We start from the raw sequence: 27,206 nt of genomic DNA, 5'->3' as shown, positions 1-27,206 counted from the left end.
GCTCAGTTTTTTTATTTGAAACAATTTTTAGTAACGCACAGATATTTGTCTTTATACTTCACAAATACTTTTGTGTTTCTCTATGACGAGAAATATCCACCAAAATAAATAAAAAGAAAAATAAAGATTAAGGAGTGTGACGACTTCTGCAACCCCCAACACATAGACTGCAGATCATCACATCCCCTCTTTATCCTCCATACAGATTACCTGGCAGTGCGGGTGAGGATTGGAGCAGCCCATCATGGCTCCTTTATTCTCAAAAATCTGTAAATACAATACAAAGTGTCGTGTCAGGAGGAAGTAATATAATATAATACTAGATATTATACCACCCAGGAGGATGTAATATAATATAATATAATACTAGATATTATACCACCCAGGAGGATGTAATATAATATAATATAATACTAGATATTATACCACCCAGGAGGATGTAATATAATATAATATAATACTAGATATTATACCGCCCAGGAGGATGTAATATAATATAATATAATACTAGATATTATACCACCCAGGAGGATGTAATATAATATAATATAATACTAGATATTATACCGCCCAGGAGGATGTAATATAATATAATATAATACTAGATATTATACCACCCAGGAGGATGTAATATAATATAATATAATACTAGATATTATACCACCCAGGAGGATGTAATATAATATAATATAATACTAGATATTATACCGCCCAGGAGGATGTAATATAATATAATATAGTACTAGATATTATACCACCCAGGAGGATGTAATATAATATAATATAATACTAGATATTATACCACCCAGGAGGATGTAATATAATATTATATAATACTAGATATTATACCACCCAGGAGGATGTAATATAATATAATATAGTACTAGATATTATACCGCCCAGGAGGATGTAATATAATATAATATAATACTAGATATTATACCACCCAGGAGGATGTAATATAATATAATATAATACTAGATATTATACCGCCCAGGAGGATGTAATATAATATAATATAGTACTAGATATTATACCACCCAGGAGGATGTAATATAATATAATACTAGATATTATACCACCCAGGAGGATGTAATATAATATAATATAATGCTAGATATTATACCGCCCAGGAGGATGTAATATAATATAATATAATGCTAGATATTATACCACCCAGGAGGATGTAATATAATATAATATAATACTAGATATTATACCGCCCAGGAGGATGTAATATAATATAATATAATACTAGATATTATACCACCCAGGAGGATGTAATATAATATAATATAATGCTAGATATTATACCGCCCAGGAGGATGTAATATAATATAATATAATGCTAGATATTATACCACCCAGGAGGATGTAATATAATATAATATAATGCTAGATATTATACCACCCAGGAGGATGTAATATAATATAATATAATGCTAGATATTATACCGCCCAGGAGGATGTAATATAATATTATATAATACTAGATATTATACCACCCAGGAGGATGTAATATAATATTATATAATACTAGATATTATACCACCCAGGAGGATGTAATATAATATAATATAATACTAGATATTATACCACCCAGGAGGATGTAATATAATATAATATAGTACTAGATATTATACCACCCAGGAGGATGTAATATAATATAATATAATACTAGATATTATACCGCCCAGGAGGATGTAATATAATATAATACTAGATATTATACCGCCCAGGAGGATGTAATATAATATTATATAATACTAGATATTATACCACCCAGGAGGATGTAATATAATATTATATAATACTAGATATTATACCACCCAGGAGGATGTAATATAATATAATATAATGCTAGATATTATACCACCCAGGAGGATGTAATATAATATAATATAGTACTAGATATTATACCACCCAGGAGGATGTAATATAATATAATATAATACTAGATATTATACCACCCAGGAGGATGTAATATAATATAATATAATACTAGATATTATACCGCCCAGGAGGATGTAATATAATATAATATAGTACTAGATATTATACCACCCAGGAGGATGTAATATAATATAATATAATACTAGATATTATACCACCCAGGAGGATGTAATATAATATAATATAATGCTAGATATTATACCGCCCAGGAGGATGTAATATAATATAATATAATGCTAGATATTATACCACCCAGGAGGATGTAATATAATATAATATAATACTAGATATTATACCACCCAGGAGGATGTAATATAATATAATATAATACTAGATATTATACCACCCAGGAGGATGTAATATAATATAATATAATACTAGATATTATACCACCCAGGAGGATGTAATATAATATAATATAATGCTAGATATTATACCACCCAGGAGGATGTAATATAATATAATATAATACTAGATATTATACCACCCAGGAGGATGTAATATAATATAATATAATACTAGATATTATACCACCCAGGAGGATGCAATATAATATAATATAATGCTAGATATTATACCACCCAGGAGGATGTAATATAATATAATATAATGCTAGATATTATACCACCCAGGAGGATGTAATATAATATAATATAATGCTAGATATTATACCGCCCAGGAGGATGTAATATAATATTATATAATACTAGATATTATACCACCCAGGAGGATGTAATATAATATTATATAATACTAGATATTATACCACCCAGGAGGATGTAATATAATATAATATAATACTAGATATTATACCGCCCAGGAGGATGTAATATAATATAATACTAGATATTATACCACCCAGGAGGATGTAATATAATATAATATAATACTAGATATTATACCACCCAGGAGGATGTAATATAATATAATATAATACTAGATATTATACCACCCAGGAGGATGTAATATAATATAATATAATACTAGATATTATACCGCCCAGGAGGATGTAATATAACATTATATGATGCCGCTGGGGAGGGACCAGAGATCAGCGTGGGCGTGTCATCTGCTGAGTTTATGTTACCTGCACTGATACAATGTAACAAAGAGAGTTAAGCTGCTGATAACAGATACAACCAATTAAAACAATTGTGGATCTGTATTTAGGAAACACAACAAAGGGAAGTCAGAGTTTTTCAGTCTGTATTTTTCCTTAAAAAAATTCCACCCCCCTGACATCAAGTGGAGATCACAGCTCCGCCCCCAGCTCCTCCTGTATAACTATGTGACCCTAAATAACGCCCTGATCTGTAAGTAATGGGTGAGGCCACAGGACCCGGATTATGAGGATTCTCCACAGAATGCTGACAATGCAGGATAAGAAAGTTTTATCTGTTTCTCACCTGTACCCATGGATACGTAGCACCCAAGTCAGTGTTAATCTCCGCCCACTTGTCAATCACTGCTCGGACCTCCTCTGAGGACATTAGTGGCAGGGTGATATCTGACCAGGGATGGAAGCACATGACCTGGCTGGGAAGATGGACAGATGGATAGAAGCAGAGGAGTCATAGACAATAAATCTGTGACAGACCAAGAAAGCGACCTACCAAACTCCACGAGCAGATCCGGTCCGGAGCAAAGGATGTTCCCCGGGTCCTAGGATCCAAAAGACGGAAACCGAGAGACATTTATAAATACACGGACACCTCTGAGCCGCCCCTCCCCCCTCTGCACTCGCCCGTTACCCAGACGCCTCCTCCTCTGCACTCGCCCGTTACCCAGACGCCTCCTCCTCTGCACTCGCCCGTCACCCAGACGCCTCCTCCTCTGCACTCGCCCGTCACCCAGACGCCTCCTCCTCTGCACTCGCCCGTTACCCAGACGCCTCCTCCTCTGCACTCGCCCGTCACCCAGACGCCTCCTCCTCTGCACTCGCCCGTTACCCAGACGCCGCCTCCTCTGCACTCGCCCGTTACCCAGACGCCTCCTCCTCTGCACTCGCCCGTTACCCAGACGCCTCCTCCTCTGCACTCGCCCGTTACCCAGACGCCTCCCCCTCTGCACTCGCCCGTTACCCAGACGCCTCCTCCTCTGCACTCGCCCGTTACCCAGACGCCGCCTCCTCTGCACTCGCCCGTTACCCAGACCCCTCCTCCTCTGCACTCGCCCGTTACCCAGACGCCTCCTCCTCTGCACTCGCCCGTTACCCAGACGCCTCCTCCTCTGCACTCGCCCGTTACCCAGACGCCGCCTCCTCTGCACTCGCCCGTTACCCAGACGCCTCCTCCTCTGCACTCGCCCGTTACCCAGACGCCTCCTCCTCTGCACTGAGCTGTTACCCAGACGCCTCCTCCTCTGCACTCGCCCGTTACCCAGACGCCTCCTCCTCTGCACTCGCCCGTTACCCAGACGCCGCCTCCTCTGCACTGAGCTGTTACCCAGACGCCTCCTCCTCTGCACTAACCCGATACTCAGCCGTTACTTTACAAAGGTTTTTCACTTTAGGGCCTGGAGAAAACTTTTTGGAGTCCAGCATGAAAAATATTATGAAAAACAAGCAGATGCTTCTCACCTGGATCCGGGGCGTCCGGCTGCAGCGCTGGGAAATCATTTTGGAAGATAAATGTTCCCGTGTAGTCAGGATTTATCTACAGGGCAAAGAGTAAAGAACATGATGTCATAGAGGAGGAGTCAAGGACCAAATGGAAGAGTCAACTCCCGAGGTCAAACAACTCTAAAAGGAAACCTGTCAGCAGGTGTTATGTACTGTCCATGGAGAGATGTGTAATCAGACCTCACACTGCTGTGCCCTGTGCTCTCTGCAGCCAGTGTTATGTATTGTCCCTGGAGAGATGTGTAATCAGACCTCACACTGCTGTGCTCTGTGCTCTCTGCAGCCAGTGTTATGTATTGTCCCTGGAGAGATGTGTAATCATTCCTCACACTGCTGTGCTCTGTGCTCTCTGCAGCCAGTGTTATGTATTGTCCCTGGAGAGATGTGTAATCAGACCTCACACTGCTGTGCTCTGTGCTCTCTGCAGCCAGTGTTATGTATTGTCCCTGGAGAGATGTGTAATCAGACCTCACACTGCTGTGCTCTGTGCTCTCTGCAGCCAGTGTTATGTACTGTCCCTGGAGAGATGTGTAATCAGACCTCACACTGCTGTGCTCTGTGCAGCCAGTGTTATGTATTGTCCCTGGAGAGATGTGTAATCAGACCTCACACTGCTGTGTTCTGTGCTCTCTGCAGCCAGTGTTATGTATTGTCCCTGGAGAGATGTGTAATCAGACCTCACACTGCTGTGCCCTGTGCTCTCTGCAGCCAGTGTTATGTATTGTCCCTGGAGAGATGTGTAATCAGACCTCACACTGCTGTGCTCTGTGCTCTCTGCAGCCAGTGTTATGTATTGTCCCTGGAGAGATGTGTAATCAGACCTCACACTGCTGTGCTCTGTGCTCTCTGCAGCCAGTGTTATGTATTGTCCCTGGAGAGATGTGTAATCAGACCTCACACTGCAGAGAGCACAGGGCATAGCAGTGTCAGGTCTGATTACACATCTCTCCAGGGACAATATATAACACTGGCTGCAGAGAGCACAGAGCACAGAAGTGTGAGGTCTGATTACACATCTCTCCAGGGACAATACATAACACTGCCTGCAGAGAGCACAGCAGTGTGAGGTCTGATTACACATCTCTCTAGGGACAGTACATAACACTGGCTGCAGAGAGCATAGAGCACAGCAGTGTGAGGTATGATTACACATCTCTCCAGGGACAATACATAACACTGCCTGCAGAGAGCACAGCAGTGTGAGGTCTGATTACACATCTCTCTAGGGACAGTACATAACACTGGCTGCAGAGAGCATAGAGCACAGCAGTGTGAGGTATGATTACACATCTCTCCAGGGACAATACATAACACTGGCTGCAGAGAGCACAGAGCACAGCAGTGTGAGGTCTGATTACACATCTCTCCAGGGACAATACATAACACTGGCTGCAGAGAGCACAGAGCACAGCAGTGTGAGGTCTGATTACACATCTCTCCAGGTACAATACATAACACTGGCTGCAGAGAGCACAGAGCACAGCAGTGTGAGGTCTGATTACACACCTCTCCAGGGACAGTACATAACACTGGCTGCAGAGAGCACAGAGCACAGAAGTGTGAGGTCTGATTACACATCTCTCCAGGGACAATACATAACACTGCCTGCAGAGAGCACAGAGCACAGCAGTATGAGGTCTGATTACACATCTCTCCAGGGACAGTACATAACACTGGCTGCAGAGAGCACAGAGCACAGCAGTGTGAGGTCTGATTACACATCTCTCTAGGGACAGTACATAACACTGGCTGCAGAGAGCATAGAGCACAGCAGTGTGAGGTATGATTACACATCTCTCCAGGGACATTACATAACACTGACTGCAAAGAGCACAGAGCACAGCAGTGTGAGGTCTGATTACACATCTCTCCAGGGACAATACATAACACTGGCTGCAGAGAGCACAGAGCACAGCAGTGTGAGGTCTGATTACACATCTCTCCAGGGACAATACATAACACTGGCTGCAGAGAGCACAGAGCACAGCAGTGTGAGGTCTGATTACACATCTCTCCAGGGAGAATACATAACACTGGCTGCAGAGAGCACAGAGCACAGCAGTGTGAGGTCTGATTACACATCTCTCCAGGGACAATACATAACACTGGCTGCAGAGAGCACAGAGCACAGCAGTGTGAGGTCTGATTACACATCTCTCCAGGTACAATACATAACACTGGCTGCAGAGAGCACAGAGCACAGCAGTGTGAGGTCTGATTACACATCTCTCCAGGGACAATACATAACACTGGCTGCAGAGAGCACAGAGCACAGCAGTGTGAGGTATGATTATACATCTCTCCAGGGACAGTACATAACACTGGCTGCAGAGAGCACAGAGCACAGCAGTGTGAGATATGATTACACATCTCTCCAGGGACAATACATAACACTGGCTGCAGAGAGCACAGAGCACAGCAGTGTGAGGTCTGATTACACATCTCTCCAGGGACAGTACATAACACTGGCTGCAGAGAGCACAGAGCACAGCAGTGTGAGATATGATTACACATCTCTCCAGGGACAATACATAACACTGGCTGCAGAGAGCATAGAGCACAGCAGTGTGAGGTATGATTACACATCTCTCCAGGGACATTACATAACACTGACTGCAAAGAGCACAGAGCACAGCAGTGTGAGGTCTGATTACACATCTCTCCAGGTACAATACATAACACTGGCTGCAGAGAGCACAGAGCACAGCAGTGTGAGGTCTGATTACACATCTCTCCAGGGACAATACATAACACTGGCTGCAGAGAGCACAGAGCACAGCAGTGTGAGGTCTGATTACACATCTCTCCAGGTACAATACATAACACTGGCTGCAGAGAGCACAGAGCACAGCAGTGTGAGGTCTGATTACACATCTCTCCAGGGACAATACATAACACTGGCTGCAGAGAGCACAGGGCATAGCAGTGTCAGGTCTGATTACACATCTCTCCAGGGACAGTACATAACACTGGCTGCAGAGAGCACAGAGCACAGCAGTGTGAGGTCTGATTACACATCTCTCCAGGGACAATACATAACACTGGCTGCAGAGAGCACAGAGCACAGCAGTGTGAGGTCTGATTACACATCTCTCCAGGGACAATACATAACACTGGCTGCAGGGAGCACAGAGCACAGCAGTGTGAGGTCTGATTACACATCTCTCCAGGGATAATACATAACACTGGCTGCAGAGAGCACAGAGCACAGCAGTGTGAGGTCTGATTACACATCTCTCCAGGGACAATACATAACACTGGCTGCAGGGAGCACAGAGCACAGCAGTGTGAGGTCTGATTACACATCTCTCCAGGGACAATACATAACACTGGCTGCAGAGAGCACAGAGCACAGCAGTGTGAGGTCTGATTACACATCTCTCCAGGGAGAATACATAACACTGGCTGCAGAGAGCACAGAGCACAGCAGTGTGAGGTCTGATTACACATCTCTCCAGGGACAGTACATAACACTGGCTGCAGAGAGCACAGAGCACAGCAGTGTGAGGTCTGATTACACATCTCTCCAGGGACAATACATAACACTGGCTGCAGAGAGCACAGAGCACAGCAGTGTGAGGTCTGATTACACATCTCTCCAGGGACATTACATAACACTGACTGCAAAGAGCACAGAGCACAGCAGTGTGAGGTCTGATTACACATCTCTCCAGGGAGAATACATAACACTGGCTGCAGAGAGCACAGAGCACAGCAGTGTGAGGTCTGATTACACATCTCTCCAGGGACAATACATAACACTGGCTGCAGAGAGCACAGAGCACAGCAGTGTGAGGTCTGATTACACATCTCTCCAGGTACAATACATAACACTGGCTGCAGAGAGCACAGAGCACAGCAGTGTGAGGTCTGATTACACATCTCTCCAGGGACAATACATAACACTGGCTGCAGAGAGCACAGAGCACAGCAGTGTGAGGTCTGATTACACATCTCTCCAGGGACAGTACATAACACTGGCTGCAGAGAGCACAGAGCACAGCAGTGTGAGATATGATTACACATCTCTCCAGGGACAATACATAACACTGGCTGCAGAGAGCATAGAGCACAGCAGTGTGAGGTATGATTACACATCTCTCCAGGGACATTACATAACACTGACTGCAAAGAGCACAGAGCACAGCAGTGTGAGGTATGATTACACATCTCTCCAGGGAGAATACATAACACTGGCTGCAGAGAGCACAGAGCACAGCAGTGTGAGGTCTGATTACACATCTCTCCAGGGACAATACATAACACTGGCTGCAGAGAGCACAGAGCACAGCAGTGTGAGGTCTGATTACACATCTCTCCAGGTACAATACATAACACTGGCTGCAGAGAGCACAGAGCACAGCAGTGTGAGGTCTGATTACACATCTCTCCAGGTACAATACATAACACTGGCTGCAGAGAGCACAGAGCACAGCAGTGTGAGGTCTGATTACACATTTCTCCAGGGACAATACATAACACTGGCTGCAGAGAGCACAGGGCATAGCAGTGTCAGGTCTGATTACACATCTCTCCAGGGAAAATATATCACACTGGCTGCAGAGAGCACAGAGCACAGAAGTGTGAGGTCTGATTACACATCTCTCCAGGGACAATACATAACACTGGCTGCAGAGAGCACAGAGCACAGCAGTGTGAGGACACATCTCTCCAGGGACAATACATAACACTGGCTGCAGAGAGCACAGAGCACAGCAGTGTGAGGTCTGATTACACATCTCTCCAGGGACAATACATAACACTGGCTGCAGAGAGCACAGAGCACAGCAGTGTGAGGTCTGATTACACATCTCTCCAGGGACAATACATAACACTGGCTGCAGAGAGCACAGAGCACAGCAGTGTGAGGTCTGATTACACATCTCTCCAGGGACAGTACATAACACTGGCTGCAGAGAGCACAGAGCACAGCAGTGTGAGGTCTGATTACACATCTCTCCAGGGACAATACCTAACACTGGCTGCAGAGAGCACAGAGCACAGCAGTGTGAGGTCTGATTACACATCTCTCCAGGGACAATACATAACACTGGCTGCAGGGAGCACAGAGCACAGCAGTGTGAGGTCTGATTACACATCTCTCCAGGGACAATACATAACACTGGCTGCAGAGAGTACAGAGCACAGCAGTGTGAGGTCTGATTACACATCTCTCCAGGGATAATACATAACACTGGCTGCAGAGAGCACAGAGCACAGCAGTGTGAGGTCTGATTACACATCTCTCCAGGGACAATACATAACACTGGCTGCAGGGAGCACAGAGCACAGCAGTGTGAGGTCTGATTACACATCTCTCCAGGGACAATACATAACACTGGCTGCAGAGAGCACAGAGCACAGCAGTGTGAGGTCTGATTACACATCTCTACAGGGACAATACATAACACTGGCTGCAGAGAGCACAGAGCACAGCAGTGTGAGGTCTGATTACACATCTCTCCAGGGACAGTACATAACACTGGCTGCAGAGAGCACAGAGCACAGCAGTGTGAGGTCTGATTACACATCTCTCCAGGGACAATACATAACACTGGCTGCAGAGAGCACAGAGCACAGCAGTGTGAGGTCTGATTACACATCTCTCCAGGGACAATACATGACACTGGCTGCAGAGAGCACCGAGCACAGCAGAGTGAGGTCTGATTACACATCTCTCCAGGGACAATACATGACACTGGCTGCAGAGAGCACAGAGCACAGCAGTGTGAGGTCTGATTACACATCTCTCCAGGGACAATACATGACACTGGCTGCAGAGAGCACAGAGCACAGCAGAGTGAGGTCTGATTACACATCTCTCCAGGGACAATACATGACACTGGCTGCAGAGAGCACAGAGCACAGCAGTGTGAGGTCTGATTACACATCTCTCCAGGGACAATACATGACACTGGCTGCAGAGAGCACAGAGCACAGCAGAGTGAGGTCTGATTACACATCTCTCCAGGGACAATACATGACACTGGCTGCAGAGAGCACAGAGCACAGCAGTGTGAGGTCTGATTACACATCTCTCCAGGGACAATACATAACACTGGCTGCAGAGAGCACAGAGCACAGCAGTGTGAGGTCTGATTACACATCTCTCCAGGGACAATACATAACACTGGCTGCAGAGAGCACAGAGCACAGCAGTGTGAGGTCTGATTACACATCTCTCCAGGGACAATACATAACACTGGCTGCAGAGAGCACAGAGCACAGCAGTGTGAGGTCTGATTACACATCTCTCCAGGGACAATACATAACACTGGCTGCAGAGAGCACAGCAGTGTGAGGTCTGATTACACATCTCTCCAGGGACAATACATAACACTGGCTGCAGAGAGCACAGAGCACAGCAGTGTGAGGTCTGATTACACATCTCTCCAGGGACAATACATAACACTGGCTGCAGAGAGCACAGAGCACAGCAGTGTCAGGTCTGATTACACATCTCTCCAGGGACAATACATAACACTGGCTGCAGAGAGCACAGAGCACAGCAGTGTGAGGTCTGATTACACATCTCTCCAGGGACAGTACATAACACTGGCTGCAGAGAGCACAGAGCACAGCAGTGTGAGGTCTGATTACACATCTCTCCAGGGACAATACATAACACTGGCTGCAGAGAGCACAGAGCACAGCAGTGTGAGGTCTGATTACACATCTCTCCAGGGGACAGTACATAACACTGGCTGCAGAGAGCACAGAGCACAGCAGTGTGAGGTCTGATTACACATCTCTCCAGGGACAATACATAACACTGGCTGCAGAGCACAGAGCACAGCAGTGTGAGGTCTGATTACACATCTCTCCAGGGACAATACATAACACTGGCTGCAGAGAGCACAGAGCACAGCAGTGTGAGGGATGATTACAAATCTCTCCAGGGACAATACATAACACTGGCTGCAGAGAGCACAGAGCACAGCAGTGTGAGGGATGATTACAAATCTCTCCAGGGACAATACATAACACTGGCTGCAGAGCACAGAGCACAGCAGTGTGAGGTCTGATTACACATCTCTCCAGGGACAATACATAACACTGGCTGCAGAGAGCACAGAGCACAGCAGTGTGAGGTCTGATTACACATCTCTCCAGGGACAGTACATAACACTGGCTACAGGGAGCACAGAGCACAGCAGTGTGAGGTCTGATTACAAATCTCTCCAGGGACAGTACATAACACTGGCTGCAGAGAGCACAGAGCACAGCAGTGTGAGGTCTGATTACACATCTCTCCAGGGATAATACATAACACTGGCTGCAGAGAGCACAGAGCACAGCAGTGTGAGGTCTGATTACACATCTCTCCAGGGACAATAAATAACACTGGCTGCAGAGAGCACAGAGCACAGCAGTGTGAGGTCTGATTACACATCTCTCCAGGGATAATACATAACACTGGCTGCAGAGAGCACGCGTGGGGACATTTTCTCCTCCTTACACACATGGACTTGGGTGATATTTATCTATAATATTCACATTTCCATTCAGCTAGTATGTTTATCTTCCATTGTTGTATACTGACCTGTACTATCTGCACTTTGTCCATGTGTTTGCCAGACATTTAGGCATTAGTGAGGAGGATTACTCTGTCTTATTTTTACAGAGATAGGATGGCACATTTTGGGAGTGCCTTTTATGTGTTTTTAGAGTATACCAATAAATATTTCTATGTTTTATCTTTATTAGTGATTGGTTTTTGGTACATGACACTGACCTAGTAGTTTGTTCAGCGATATCCAGCAGGTGTCGCTGCTGCGCTGAGGTCCGCCGGAGTTCACCTTCTTTTTTTAAATTCCGCGGTTTGTCCGAATCCTTTGGGTTGTCCGACGGCCACGCCCCTGATTTCTGTTGCAGCGCCAATGCGCCACAATCCGATTGCGTGCGCCAAAACCTGGGGCAATTCAGCGCAAATTGGAAATATTCGGGAAAACCCGACGAAATCGCGCCCGCAGGACCCTTAGTAAATGTGCCCCAGTGTGACAGTTCTGGTACCATCACCTCCAGCCACGATCCAGTACATTTGGAGAGCACACAATATCTGGCGACTATGATGCAGCCTTTCTGGTCCAGTATGAGAGAGTTACAATAACAAAATACCCTAAATTTACCCCCACACCTACCGCCAGCACCACATTACCTGCCCCCCCGCTCTCTGGGCTCCGGGACACAGCGGGTTCTTTGGGTCATGTCTGGGAATATCTTCCTGTGGAGGTTTCTCCAGCTGCCCCTGCCAGGGCCGCCCCATCCGATGTGCAGACACCAGAACCCAATCATCATGGAGGGGATTGTACCGGACGTGCTGGTGCTCTGCAGGAAGGAAGCAGTCCCATGTAACACCACAGATAACACAGTGATATCTCGGAGTACAGATCATGTAGTAGATGTGTCCTGCAGTCCCATGTAACACCACAGATAACACAGTGATATCTCTGAGTACAGATCATGTAGTAGTGTCCTGCAGTCCTATGTAACACCACAGATAACACAGTTATATCTCTGAGTACAGATCATGTAGTAGATGTCACCTGCAGTCCCATGTAACACCACAGATAACACAGTGATATCTCTGAGTACAGATCATGTAGTAGATGTGTCCTGCAGTCCTATGTAACACCACAGATAACACAGTGATATCTCTGAGTACAGATCATGTAGTAGATGTGTCCTGCAGTCCTATGTAACACCACAGATAACACAGTGATATCTCTGAGTACAGATCATGTAGTAGATGTGCCCTGCAGTCCTATGTAACAGCACAGATAACACAGTGATATCTCTGAGTACAGATCATGTAGTAGATGTGTCCTGCAGTCCCATGTAACACCACAGATAACACAGTGATATCTCTGAGTACAGATCATGTAGTAGATGTGTCCTGCAGTCCTATGTAACACCGCAGATAACACAGTGATATCTCTGAGTACAGATCATGTAGTAGATGTGTCCTGCAGTCCTATGTAACACCACAGATAACACAGTGATATCTCTGAGTACAGATCATGTAGTAGATGTGTCCTGCAGTCCTATGTAACACCACAGATAACACAGTGATATCTCTGAGTACAGATCATGTAGTAGTGTCCTGCAGTCCTATGTAACACCAAAGATAACACAGTGATATCTCTGAGTACAGATCATGTAGTAGATGTGTCCTGCAGTCCCATGTAACACCACAGATAACACAGTGATATCTCTGAGTACAGATCATGTAGTAGATGTGTCCTGCAGTCCTATGTAACACCGCAGATAACACAGTGATATCTCTGAGTACAGATCATGTAGTAGATGTGTCCTGCAGTCCTATGTAACAGCACAGATAACACAGTGATATCTCTGAGTACAGATCATGTAGTAGATGTGTCCTGCAGTCCTATGTAACACCACAGATAACACAGTGATATCTCGGAGTACAGATCATGTAGTAGATGTGTCCTGCAGTCCTATGTAACACCACAGATAACACAGTGATATCTCTGAGTACAGATCATGTAGTAGATGTGTCCTGCAGTCCTATGTAACACCACAGATAACACAGTGATATCTCTGAGTACAGATCATGTAGTAGATGTGTCCTGCAGTCCCATGTAACACCACAGATAACACAGTGATATCTCTGAGTACAGATCATGTAGTAGATGTGTCCTGCAGTCCTATGTAACACCACAGATAACACAGTGATATCTCTGAGTACAGATCATGTAGTAGATGTGTCCTGCAGTCCCATGTAACACCACAGATAACACAGTGATATCTCTGAGTACAGATCATGTAGTAGATGTGTCCTGCAGTCCTATGTAACACTACAGATAACACAGTGATATCTCTGAGTACAGATCATGTAGTAGTGTCCTGCAGTCCTATGTAACACCACAGATAACACAGTGATATCTCTGAGTACAGATCATGTAGTAGATGTGTCCTGCAGTCCTATGTAACACCACAGATAACACAGTGATATCTCTGAGTACAGATCATGTAGTAGATGTGTCCTGCAGTCCTATGTAACACCACAGATAACACAGTGATATCTCTGAGTACAGATCATGTAGTAGATGTGTCCTGCAGTCCTATGTAACACCACAGATAACACAGTGATATCTCTGAGTACAGATCATGTAGTAGATGTGTCCTGCAGTCCTATGTAACACCACAGATAACACAGTGATATCTCTGAGTACAGATCATGTAGTAGATGTGTCCTGCAGTCCTATGTAACACCACAGATAACACAGTGATATCTCTGAGTACAGATCATGTAGTAGATGTGTCCTGCAGTCCTATGTAACACCACAGATAACACAGTGATATCTCTGAGTACAGATCATGTAGTAGATGTGTCCTGCAGTCCTATGTAACACCACAGATAACACAGTGATATCTCTGAGTACAGATCATGTAGTAGATGTGTCCTGCAGTCCTATGTAACACCACAGATAACACAGTGATATCTCTGAGTACAGATCATGTAGTAGATGTGCCCTGCAGTCCTATGTAACACCACAGATAACACAGTGATATCTCTGAGTACAGATCATGTAGTAGATGTGACCTGCAGTCCTATGTAACACCACAGATAACACAGTGATATCTCTGAGTACAGATCATGTAGTAGATGTGTCCTGCAGTCCTATGTAACACCACAGATAACACAGTGATATCTCTGAGTACAGATCATGTAGTAGATGTGTCCTGCAGTCCCATGTAACACCACAGATAACACAGTGATATCTCTGAGTACAGATCATGTAGTAGATGTGACCTGCAGTCCTATGTAACACCACAGATAACACAGTGATATCTCTGAGTACAGATCATGTAGTAGATGTGTCCTGCAGTCCTATGTAACACCACAGATAACACAGTGATATCTCTGAGTACAGATCATGTAGTAGATGTGTCCTGCAGTCCCATGTAACACCACAGATAACACAGTGATATCTCTGAGTACAGATCATGTAGTAGATGTGTCCTGCAGTCCTATGTAACACTACAGATAACACAGTGATATCTCTGAGTACAGATCATGTAGTAGTGTCCTGCAGTCCTATGTAACACCACAGATAACACAGTGATATCTCTGAGTACAGATCATGTAGTAGATGTGTCCTGCAGTCCTATGTAACACCACAGATAACACAGTGATATCTCTGAGTACAGATCATGTAGTAGATGTGTCCTGCAGTCCTATGTAACACCACAGATAACACAGTGATATCTCTGAGTACAGATCATGTAGTAGATGTGTCCTGCAGTCCTATGTAACACCACAGATAACACAGTGATATCTCTGAGTACAGATCATGTAGTGTAGTAGATGTGTCCTGCAGTCCTATGTAACACCACAGATAACACAGTGATATCTCTGAGTACAGATCATGTAGTAGTGTCCTGCAGTCCTATGTAACACTACAGATAACACAGTGATATCTCTGAGTACAGATCATGTAGTAGTGTCCTGCAGTCCTATGTAACACCACAGATAACACAGTGATATCTCTGAGTACAGATCATGTAGTGGATGTGTCCTGCAGTCCTATGTAACACCACAGATAACACAGTGATATCTCTGAGTACAGATCATGTAGTAGATGTGTCCTGCAGTCCTATGTAACACCACAGATAACACAGTGATATCTGTGAGTACAGATCATGTAGTAGATGTGTCCTGCAGTCCCATGTAACACCACAGATAACACAGTGATATCTGTGAGTACAGATCATGTAGTAGATGTGTCCTGCAGTCCTATGTAACACCACAGATAACACAGTGATATCTGTGAGTACAGATCATGTAGTAGATGTGACCTGCAGTCCTATGTAACACCACAGATAACACAGTGATATCTCTGAGTACAGATCATGTAGTAGATGTGTCCTGCTGTCCTATGTAACACCACAGATAACACAGTGATATCTCTGAGTACAGGTCATGTAGTAGTGTCCTGCAGTCCTATGTAACACCACAGATAACACAGTGATAGCTCTGAGTACAGATCATGTAGTAGATGTGTCCTGCAGTCCTATGTAACAGCACAGATAACACAGTGATATCTCTGAGTACAGATCATGTAGTAGATGTGTCCTGCAGTCCTATGTAACAGCACAGATAACACAGTGATATCTCCGAGTACAGATCATGTAGTAGATGTGTCCTGCAGTCCTATGTAACACCGCAGATAACACAGTGATATCTCTGAGTACAGATCATGTAGTAGTGTCCTGCAGTCCTATGTAACACCAAAGATAACACAGTGATATCTCTGAGTACAGATCATGTAGTAGATGTGTCCTGCAGTCCTATGTAACACCACAGATAACACAGTGATATCTCTGAGTACAGATCATGTAGTAGATGTGTCCTGCAGTCCTATGTAACACCACAGATAACACAGTGATATCTCTCAGTACAGATCATGTAGTAGATGTGTCCTGCAGTCCTATGTAACACCACAGATAACACAGTGATATCTCTGAGTACAGATCATGTAGTAGATGTGTCCTGCAGTCCTATGTAACACCACAGATAACACAGTGATATCTCTGAGTACAGATCATATAGTAGATGTGTCCTGCAGTCCTATGTAACAGCACAGATAACACAGTGATATCTCCGAGTACAGATCATGTAGTAGATGTGTCCTGCAGTCCTATGTAACACCGCAGATAACACAGTGATATCTCTGAGTACAGATCATGTAGTAGTGTCCTGCAGTCCTATGTAACACCAAAGATAACACAGTGATATCTCTGAGTACAGATCATGTAGTAGATGTGTCCTGCAGTCCTATGTAACACCACAGATAACACAGTGATATCTCTGAGTACAGATCATGTAGTAGATGTGTCCTGCAGTCCTATGTAACACCACAGATAACACAGTGATATCTCTGAGTACAGATCATGTAGTAGATGTGTCCTGCAGTCCTATGTAACACCACAGATAACACAGTGATATCTCTCAGTACAGATCATGTAGTAGATGTGTCCTGCAGTCCTATGTAACACCACAGATAACACAGTGATATCTCTGAGTACAGATCATGTAGTAGATGTGTCCTGCAGTCCCATGTAACACCACAGATAACACAGTGATATCTCTGAGTACAGATCATGTAGTAGATGTGTCCTGCAGTCCTATGTAACACCACAGATAACACAGTGATATCTCTGAGTACAGATCATGTAGTAGATGTGTCCTGCAGTCCTATGTAACACCACAGATAACACAGTGATATCTCTCTGAGTACAGATCATGTAGTAGATGTGACCTGCAGTCCTATGTAACACCACAGATAACACAGTGATATCTCTGAGTACAGATCATGTAGTGGATGTGTCCTGCAGTCCTATGTAACACCACAGATAACACAGTGATATCTCTGAGTACAGATCATGTAGTAGATGTGTCCTGCAGTCCTATGTAACACCACAGATAACACAGTGATATCTCTGAGTACAGATCATGTAGTAGATGTGTCCTGCAGTCCCATGTAACACCACAGATAACACAGTGATATCTGTGAGTACAGATCATGTAGTAGATGTGTCCTGCAGTCCTATGTAACACCACAGATAACACAGTGATATCTCTGAGTACAGATCATGTAGTAGATGTGACCTGCAGTCCTATGTAACACCACAGATAACACAGTGATATCTGTGAGTACAGATCATGTAGTAGATGTGACCTGCAGTCCTATGTAACACCACAGATAACACAGTGATATCTCTGAGTACAGATCATGTAGTAGATGTGTCCTGCAGTCCTATGTAACACCACAGATAACACAGTGATATCTCTGAGTACAGGTCATGTAGTAGTGTCCTGCAGTCCTATGTAACACCACAGATAACACAGTGATATCTCTGAGTACAGATCATGTAGTAGATGTATCCTGCAGTCCTATGTAACACCACAGATAACACAGTGATATCTGAGTACAGATCATGTAGTAGATGTGTCCTGCAGTCCTATGTAACACCACAGATAACACAGTGATATCTCTGAGTACAGATCATGTAGTAGATGTGTCCTGCAGTCCCATGTAACACCACAGATAACACAGTGATATCTCTGAGTACAGATCATGTAGTAGATGTGTCCTGCAGTCCTATGTAACACCACAGATAACACAGTGATATCTCTGAGTACAGATCATGTAGTAGATGTGTCCTGCAGTCCTATGTAACACCACAGATAACACAATGATATCTCTGAGTACAGATCATGTAGTAGATGTGTCCTGCAGTCCTATGTAACACCACAGATAACACAGTGATATCTCTGAGTACAGATCATATAGTAGATGTGTCCTGCAGTCCTATGTAACAGCACAGATAACACAGTGATATCTCCGAGTACAGATCATGTAGTAGATGTGTCCTGCAGTCCTATGTAACAGCACAGATAACACAGTGATATCTCTGAGTACAGATCATGTAGTAGATGTGTCCTGCAGTCCTATGTAACACCACAGATAACACAGTGATATCTCTGAGTACAGGTCATGTAGTAGTGTCCTGCAGTCCTATGTAACACCACAGATAACACAGTGATATCTCTGAGTACAGGTCATGTAATAGATGTGACCTGCAGTCCCATGTAACCCCACAGATAACACAGTGATATCTCTGAGTACAGATCATGTAGTAGATGTGTCCTGCAGTCCTATGTAACACCACAGATAACACAGTGATATCTCTGAGTACAGGTCATGTAATAGATGTGACCTGCAGTCCCATGTAACCCCACAGATAACACAGTGATATCTCTGAGTACAGATCATGTAGTAGATGTGTCCTGCAGTCCTATGTAACACCACAGATAACACAGTGATATCTCTCTGAGTACAGATCATGTAGTAGATGTGTCCTGCAGTCCTATGTAACACCACAGATAACACAGTGATATCTCTGAGTACAGATCATGTAGTAGATGTGTCCTGCAGTCCTATGTAACACCACAGATAACACAGTGATATCTCTCTGAGTACAGATCATGTAGTAGATGTGTCCTGCAGTCCTATGTAACACCACAGATAACACAGTGATATCTCTGAGCACAGATCATGTAGTAGATGTGTCCTGCAGTCCTATGTAACATCACAGATAACACAGTGATATCTCTGAGTACAGATCATGTAGTAGATGTGTCCTGCAGTCCCATGTAACACCACAGATAACACAGTGATATCTCTGAGTACAGATCATGTAGTAGATGTGTCCTGCAGTCCTATGTAACAGCACAGATAACACAGTGATATCTCTGAGTACAGATCATGTAGTAGATGTGTCCTGCAGTCCCATGTAACACCACAGATAACACAGTGATATCTGTGAGTACAGATCATGTAGTAGATGTGTCCTGCAGTCCTATGTAACACCACAGATAACACAGTGATATCTCTGAGTACAGATCATATAGTAGATGTGTCCTGCAGTCCTATGTAACACCACAGATAACACAGTAATATCTCTGAGTACAGATCATGTAGTAGATGTGTCCTGCAGTCCTATGTAACACCACAGATAACACAGTGATATCTCTGAGTACAGATCATGTAGTAGATGTGTCCTGCAGTCCTATGTAACAGCACAGATAACACAGTGATATCTCTGAGTACAGATCATGTAGTAGATGTGACCTGCAGTCCTATGTAACACCAGATAACACAGTGATATCTCTGAGTACAGATCATGTAGTAGATGTGTCCTGCAGTCCTATGTAACACCACAGATAACACAGTGATATCTCTGAGTACAGATCATGTAGTAGATGTGTCCTGCAGTCCTATGTAACACCACAGATAACACAGTGATATCTCTGAGTACAGATCATGTAGTAGATGTGTCCTGCAGTCCTATGTAACACCACAGATAACACAGTGATATCTCTGAGTACAGATCATGTAGTAGATGTGTCCTGCAGTCCTATGTAACACCACAGATAACACAGTGATATCTCTCTGAGTACAGATCATGTAGTAGATGTGTCCTGCAGTCCTATGTAACACCACAGATAACACAGTGATATCTCTGAGTACAGATCATGTAGTAGATGTGTCCTGCAGTCCCATGTAACACCACAGATAACACAGTGATATCTCTGAGTACAGATCATGTAGTAGATGTGTCCTGCAGTCCTATGTAACAGCACAGATAACACAGTGATATCTCTGAGTACAGATCATGTAGTAGATGTGTCCTGCAGTCCTATGTAACACCACAGATAACACAGTGATATCTCTGAGTACAGATCATGTAGTAGATGTATCCTGCAGTCCTATGTAACACCACAGATAACACAGTGATATCTCTGAGTACAGATCATGTAGTAGATGTGTCCTGCAGTCCCATGTAACACCACAGATAACACAGTGATATCTCTGAGTACAGATCATGTAGTAGATGTATCCTGCAGTCCTATGTAACACCACAGATAACACAGTGATATCTCTGAGTACAGATCATATAGTAGATGTGTCCTGCAGTCCTATGTAACACCACAGATAACACAGTGATATCTCTGAGTACAGATCATGTAGTAGATGTGTCCTGCAGTCCTATGTAACACCACAGATAACACAGTGATATCTCTGAGTACAGATCATGTAGTAGATGTGTCCTGCAGTCCTATGTAACAGCACAGATAACACAGTGATATCTCTGAGTACAGATCATGTAGTAGATGTGACCTGCAGTCCTATGTAACACCAGATAACACAGTGATATCTCTGAGTACAGATCATGTAGTAGATGTGTCCTGCAGTCCTATGTAACACCACAGATAACACAGTGATATCTCTGAGTACAGATCATGTAGTAGATGTGTCCTGCAGTCCTATGTAACACCACAGATAACACAGTGATATCTCTGAGTACAGATCATGTAGTAGTGTCCTGCAGTCCTATGTAACACCACAGATAACACAGTGATATCTCTGAGTACAGATCATGTAGTAGATGTGTCCTGCAGTCCTATGTAACACCACAGATAACACAGTGATATCTCTGAGTACAGATCATGTAGTAGATGTGTCCTGCAGTCCTATGTAACACCACAGATAACACAGTGATATCTCTGAGTACAGATCATGTAGTAGTGTCCTGCAGTCCTATGTAACACCACAGATAACACAGTGATATCTCTGAGTACAGATCATGTAGTAGATGTGTCCTGCAGTCCTATGTAACACCACAGATAACACAGTGATATCTCTGAGTACAGATCATGTAGTAGATGTGTCCTGCAGTCCTATGTAACACCACAGATAACACAGTGATATCTCTGAGTACAGATCATGTAGTAGATGTGTCCTGCAGTCCCATGTAACACCACAGATAACACAGTGATATCTCTGAGTACAGATCATGTAGTAGATGTATCCTGCAGTCCTATGTAACACCACAGATAACACAGTGATATCTCTCTGAGTACAGATCATGTAGTAGTGTCCTGCAGTCCTATGTAACACCACAGATAACACAGTGATATCTCTGAGTACAGATCATGTAGTAGATGTGTCCTGCAGTCCTATGTAACACCACAGATAACACAGTGATATCTCTGAGTACAGATCATGTAGTAGATGTGTCCTGCAGTCCTATGTAACAGCACAGATAACACAGTGATATCTCTGAGTACAGATCATGTAGTAGATGTGTCCTGCAGTCCTATGTAACAGCACAGATAACACAGTGATATCTCTGAGTACAGATCATGTAGTAGATGTGTCCTGCAGTCCTATGTAACAGCACAGATAACACAGTGATATCTCTGAGTACAGATCATGTAGTAGATGTGTCCTGCAGTCCTATGTAACACCACAGATAACACAGTGATATCCCTGAGTACAGATCATGTAGTAGATGTGTCCTGCAGTCCTATGTAACACGTGTAGGTTCTTACCGCTGGGAGTGAATGTAGAAGGCTCCATGACTTGCAGCTCTGCACTTCAGGCAGAAGTAGGTCATGTGATTTTGGTCATGTGACATAATGGGAGGCGGGGCCGTGAATACAGTGCAGAGCTAGGAAGTGACTCAATGCAGTATGTTCCAATCTATCCAGGATAGGAGTAGTAGTGGTAGAGTATTTTCCCATCTATCCAGGATAGGAGTAGTAGTAGTGGTGCTGTATTTCCCCATATATCCAGGATAGGAGTAGTAGTAGTGCTGTATTTTCCCCTCTATCCAGGATAGGAGTAGTAGTGGTAGAGTATTTTCCCATCTATCCAGGATAGGAGTAGTAGTGGTAGAGTATTTTCCCATCTATCCAGGATAGGAGTAGTAGTGGTGCTGTATTTTCCCATATATCCAGCATAGGAGTAGTAGTAGTGCTGTATTTTCCCATATATCCAGGATAGGAGTAGTAGTGCTGTATTTTCCCATCTATCCAGGATAGGAGTAGTAGTGGTGCTGTATTTTCCCATCTATCCAGGATAGGAGTAGTAGTGGTGCTGTATTTTCCCATCTATCCAGGATAGGAGTAGTAGTAGTGCTGTATTTTCCCATCTATCCAGGATAGGAGTAGTAGTGGTGCTGTATTTTCCCATCTATCCAGGATAGGAGTAGTAGTAGTGGTGCTGTATTTCCCCATCTATCCAGGATAGGAGTAGTAGTGCTGTATTTTCCCATGTATCCAGGATAGGAGTAGTAGTGGTGCTGTATTTTCCCATATATCCAGGATAGGAGTAGTAGTGGTGCTGTATTTTCCCATATATCCAGGATAGGAGTAGTAGTAGTGCTGTATTTCCCATGTATCCAGGATAGGAGTAGTAGTGGTGCTGTATTTCCCCATCTATCCAGGATAGGATTAGTAGTGGTGCTGTATTTTCCCATATATCCAGGATAGGAGTAGTAGTGGTGCTGTATTTTCCCATCTATCCAGGATAGGAGTAGTAGTGGTGCTGTATTTTCCCATCTATCCAGGATAGGAGTAGTAGTAGTGCTGTATTTTCCCATATATCCAGGATAGGAGTAGTAGTGGTGCTGTATTTTCCCATATATCCAGGATAGGAGTAGTAGTGGTGCTGTATTTTCCCATCTATCCAGGATAGGAGTAGTAGTAGTGCTGTATTTTCCCATATATCCAGGATAGGAGTAGTAGTGGTGCTGTATTTCCCCATCTATCCAGGATAGGAGTAGTAGTAGTGGTGCTGTATTTCCCCATCTATCCAGGATAGGAGTAGTAGTGGTGCTGTATTTTCCCATGTATCCAGGATAGGAGTAGTAGTGGTGCTGTATTTCCCCATCTATCCAGGATAGGAGTAGTAGTAGTGGTGCTGTATTTCCCCATCTATCCAGGATAGGAGTAGTAGAGGTGCTGTATTTTCCCATCTATCCAGGATAGGAGTAGTAGTAGTGCTGTATTTTCCCATGTATCCAGGATAGGAGTAGTAGTAGTAGTGGTGCTGTATTTTCCCATGTATCCAGGATAGGAGTAGTAGTGGTGCTGTATTTTCCCATCTATCCAGGATAGGAGTAGTAGTAGTGCTGTATTTTCCCATGTATCCAGGATAGGAGTAGTAGTAGTAGTAGTGCTGTATTTCCCCATCTATCCAGGATAGGAGTAGTAGAGGTGCTGTATTTTCCCATGTATCCAGGATAGGAGTAGTAGTGGTGCTGTATTTTCCCATCTATCCAGGATAGGAGTAGTAGTAGTGCTGTATTTTCCCATGTATCCAGGATAGGAGTAGTAGTAGTAGTGGTGCTGTATTTTCCCATGTATCCAGGATAGGAGTAGTAGTGGTGCTGGTGCTGTATTTTCCCATCTATCCAGGATAGGAGTAGTAGTGCTGTATTTTCCCATCTATCCAGGATAGGAGTAGTAGTGCTGTATTTTCCCATCTATCCAGGATAGGAGTAGTAGTGCTGTATTTTCCAATCTATCCAGGATAGGAGTAGTAGTGCTGTATTTCCCCATCTATCCAGGATAGGAGTAGTAGTAGTGCTGGTGCTGTATTTTCCCATCTATCCAGGATAGGAGTAGTAGTGCTGTATTTTCCAATCTATCCAGGATAGGAGTAGTAGTGCTGTATTTCCCCATCTATCCAGGATAGGAGTAGTAGTAGTGGTGCTGTATTTCCCCATATATCCAGGATAGGAGTAGTAGTGGTGCTGTATTTCCCCATCTATCCAGGATAGGAGTAGTAGTAGTGCTGTATTTCCCATGTATCCAGGATAGGAGTAGTAGTGGTGCTGTATTTTCCCATCTATCCAGGATAGGAGTAGTAGTAGTGGTGCTGTATTTCCCATATATCCAGGATAGGAGTAGTAGTGGTGCTGTATTTCCCCATGTATCCAGGATAGGAGTAGTAGTGGTGCTGTATTTCCCCAAGTATCCAGGATAGGAGTAGTAGTAGTGGTGCTGTATTTCCCATGTATCCAGGATAGGAGTAGTAGTAGTGGTGATGTATTTTCCCATCTATCCAGGATAGGAGTAGTAGTGGTGCTGTATTTCCCCATCTATCCAGGATAGGAGTAGTAGTGGTGCTGTATTTCCCCATCTATCCAGGATAGGAGTAGTAGTAGTAGTGCTGTATTTTCCCATCTATCCAGGATAGGAGTAGTAGTGGTGCTGTATTTCCCCATGTATCCAGGATAGGAGTAGTAGTGGTGCTGTATTTCCCCAAGTATCCAGGATAGGAGTAGTAGTGACGGCTGTTCTAAGGGTGCAGTCACACGTTGCAGTTAAAACTGCATCACAATCAGTTTTGTGGTGGTTTTAGGTGCAGTTTTGTCAATTTCACAGGTGAAAGACATGAACAGAACGGGTGAATTTGATTTTGGAGAGAAAGTTGTTCCACAAATGTCATTCACCTGTTGATTTGATGTCTTTCACATGTTAAAATAAGTAATACCACCTGAACCAACCCAAAACTAATTGCAATGCAGTTTTAGGGTGCTGTCACATGTCGCGTTTACTGCATGCGTTTAAAAACGCATTGCTACAGCTGAAGGGATATTTCCCTAATTAAACAGCTGTTAACGCTTGCGTTTACAAAACGCATGCGTTAACATCGCGGTTAACGCATGTGTTAACAACCGCATGCGTTAACATCGCGGTTAACGCATGTGTTAACAACCGCATGCGTTAACCGCTATGTTAACGCATGCGTTAACAATGCGTTAACAGCTGTTTAATTAGGGAAATACCCCTTCAGCTGTAGCAATGCGTTTTTAAACGCATGCAGTAAACGCGACTTGTGACAGCACCTTAAGCTATGCAATAGCTGGAGAGTGATTTGCCTAATTAAACACCTCTTAACACTTGTATGTTACAAAACGCATGTGTTAACTGCGATGTTAACATATGTGTTAACAATGTGTTAACGGTTGCGTTTTGTAAACACAGGTGTTAGCAGCTGTTTAATTAGGCAAATCACTCTCCAGCTATTCCAATGCGTTGTTAAACGCGACGTGTGACCGCACCCTCACTTACCTGGATAATTAGGCTCCGCTTACTATAAACAATCGGCTTTCTTCATCAGGTGCAAAGTGAAGGCAGAACATGAAGCGGACTTTAGGCTTTAGCATAAGACGTGTTCTCCTTAGGGTGCTGTCACACGTCGCGTTTACCGCATGCGTTTAAAAACGCATTGCAATAGCTGGAGAGTGATTTGCCTAATTAAACAGCTGCTAACACCTGTGTTTACAAAACGCAACCGTTAACGCATTGTTAACGCATGCGTTAACATCGCGGTTAACGCATGCGGTTGTTAACGCATGCGTTAACATCGCGGTTAACGCATGCATTTTGTAAACACAAGTGTTAAAAGGTGTTTAATTAGGCAAATCACTCTCCAGCTATTCCAATGCGTTTTTTAACGCATGCGGTAAACGCGACGTGTGACCGCACCCTCAGCGCACGGTCTGTAAGGAGACAGCAGAGTCCTCCAGCGTCCCTGACCCAGTACTGAGACCACAGCAGAAGAAGGACCCCAGCCCAGCACCTCAGGCCCAGAGCCGCACACTCTCAGCTCTGCTACACCTCCAGGCTGAAAAATACAAGGCAGCACCGGCCTGGACACATGGGAGTAGTCATCCCACCGGCTCTCAGACTACTCCAGTAACACCGGCCTGGACACATGGGAGGAGTCATCCCACCGGCTCTCAGACTACTCCAGTAACACCGGCCTGGATACATGGGAGTAGTCATCCCACCGGCTCTCAGACTACTCCAGTAACACCGGCCTGGACACATGGGAGTAGTCATCCCACCGGCTCTCAGACTAGTCCAGTAACACCGGCCTGGATACATGGGAGTAGTCATCCCACCGGCTCTCAGACTACTCCAGTAACACCGGCCTGGATACATGGGAGTAGTCATCCCACCGGCTCTCAGACTACTCCAGTAACACCGGCCTGGATACATGGGAGTAGTCATCCCATTGGCTCTCCGACTACTCCAGTAACACCGGCCTGGATACATAGGAGTAGTCATCCCATTGGCTCTCCGACTACTCCAGTAACACCGGCCTGGATACATAGGAGTAGTCATCTCACCGGCTCTCAGACTACTCCAGTAACACCGGCCTGGACACATGGGAGTAGTCATCCCACCGGCTCTCAGACTAGTCCAGTAACACCGGCCTGGATACATGGGAGTAGTCAT

The 27,206-nt window shown here is 44.1% G+C and overlaps 1 protein-coding gene across 1 annotated transcript in view; it reads right to left on the bottom strand.

Moving 5' to 3' along the window:
* The window catches only part of GALT (galactose-1-phosphate uridylyltransferase), a 42,030-nt gene extending 19,389 nt beyond the window's left edge, over positions 1-22,641 (bottom strand). Inside the window, exons 1-6 of the mRNA XM_072155228.1 lie at positions 22,503-22,641; positions 12,732-12,901; positions 4,532-4,607; positions 3,567-3,615; positions 3,360-3,489; positions 211-267 (exon numbers count right to left, since the gene is read on the bottom strand). Coding sequence (XP_072011329.1) covers positions 211-267; positions 3,360-3,489; positions 3,567-3,615; positions 4,532-4,607; positions 12,732-12,901; positions 22,503-22,530 — 510 coding nt within the window. The 5' untranslated portion in view covers positions 22,531-22,641. The remainder of the gene's footprint in view (positions 1-210; positions 268-3,359; positions 3,490-3,566; positions 3,616-4,531; positions 4,608-12,731; positions 12,902-22,502) is intronic.
* Positions 22,642-27,206: the final 4,565 nt, after the last annotated feature.

This window comes from Engystomops pustulosus, chromosome 1, assembly GCF_040894005.1.
Source record: "Engystomops pustulosus chromosome 1, aEngPut4.maternal, whole genome shotgun sequence".
NCBI lineage: Eukaryota > Metazoa > Chordata > Amphibia > Anura > Leptodactylidae > Engystomops > Engystomops pustulosus.
The sequence above is the reverse complement of the archived record's forward strand: the minus strand, read 5'-3'. Positions and strand labels throughout refer to the sequence as shown.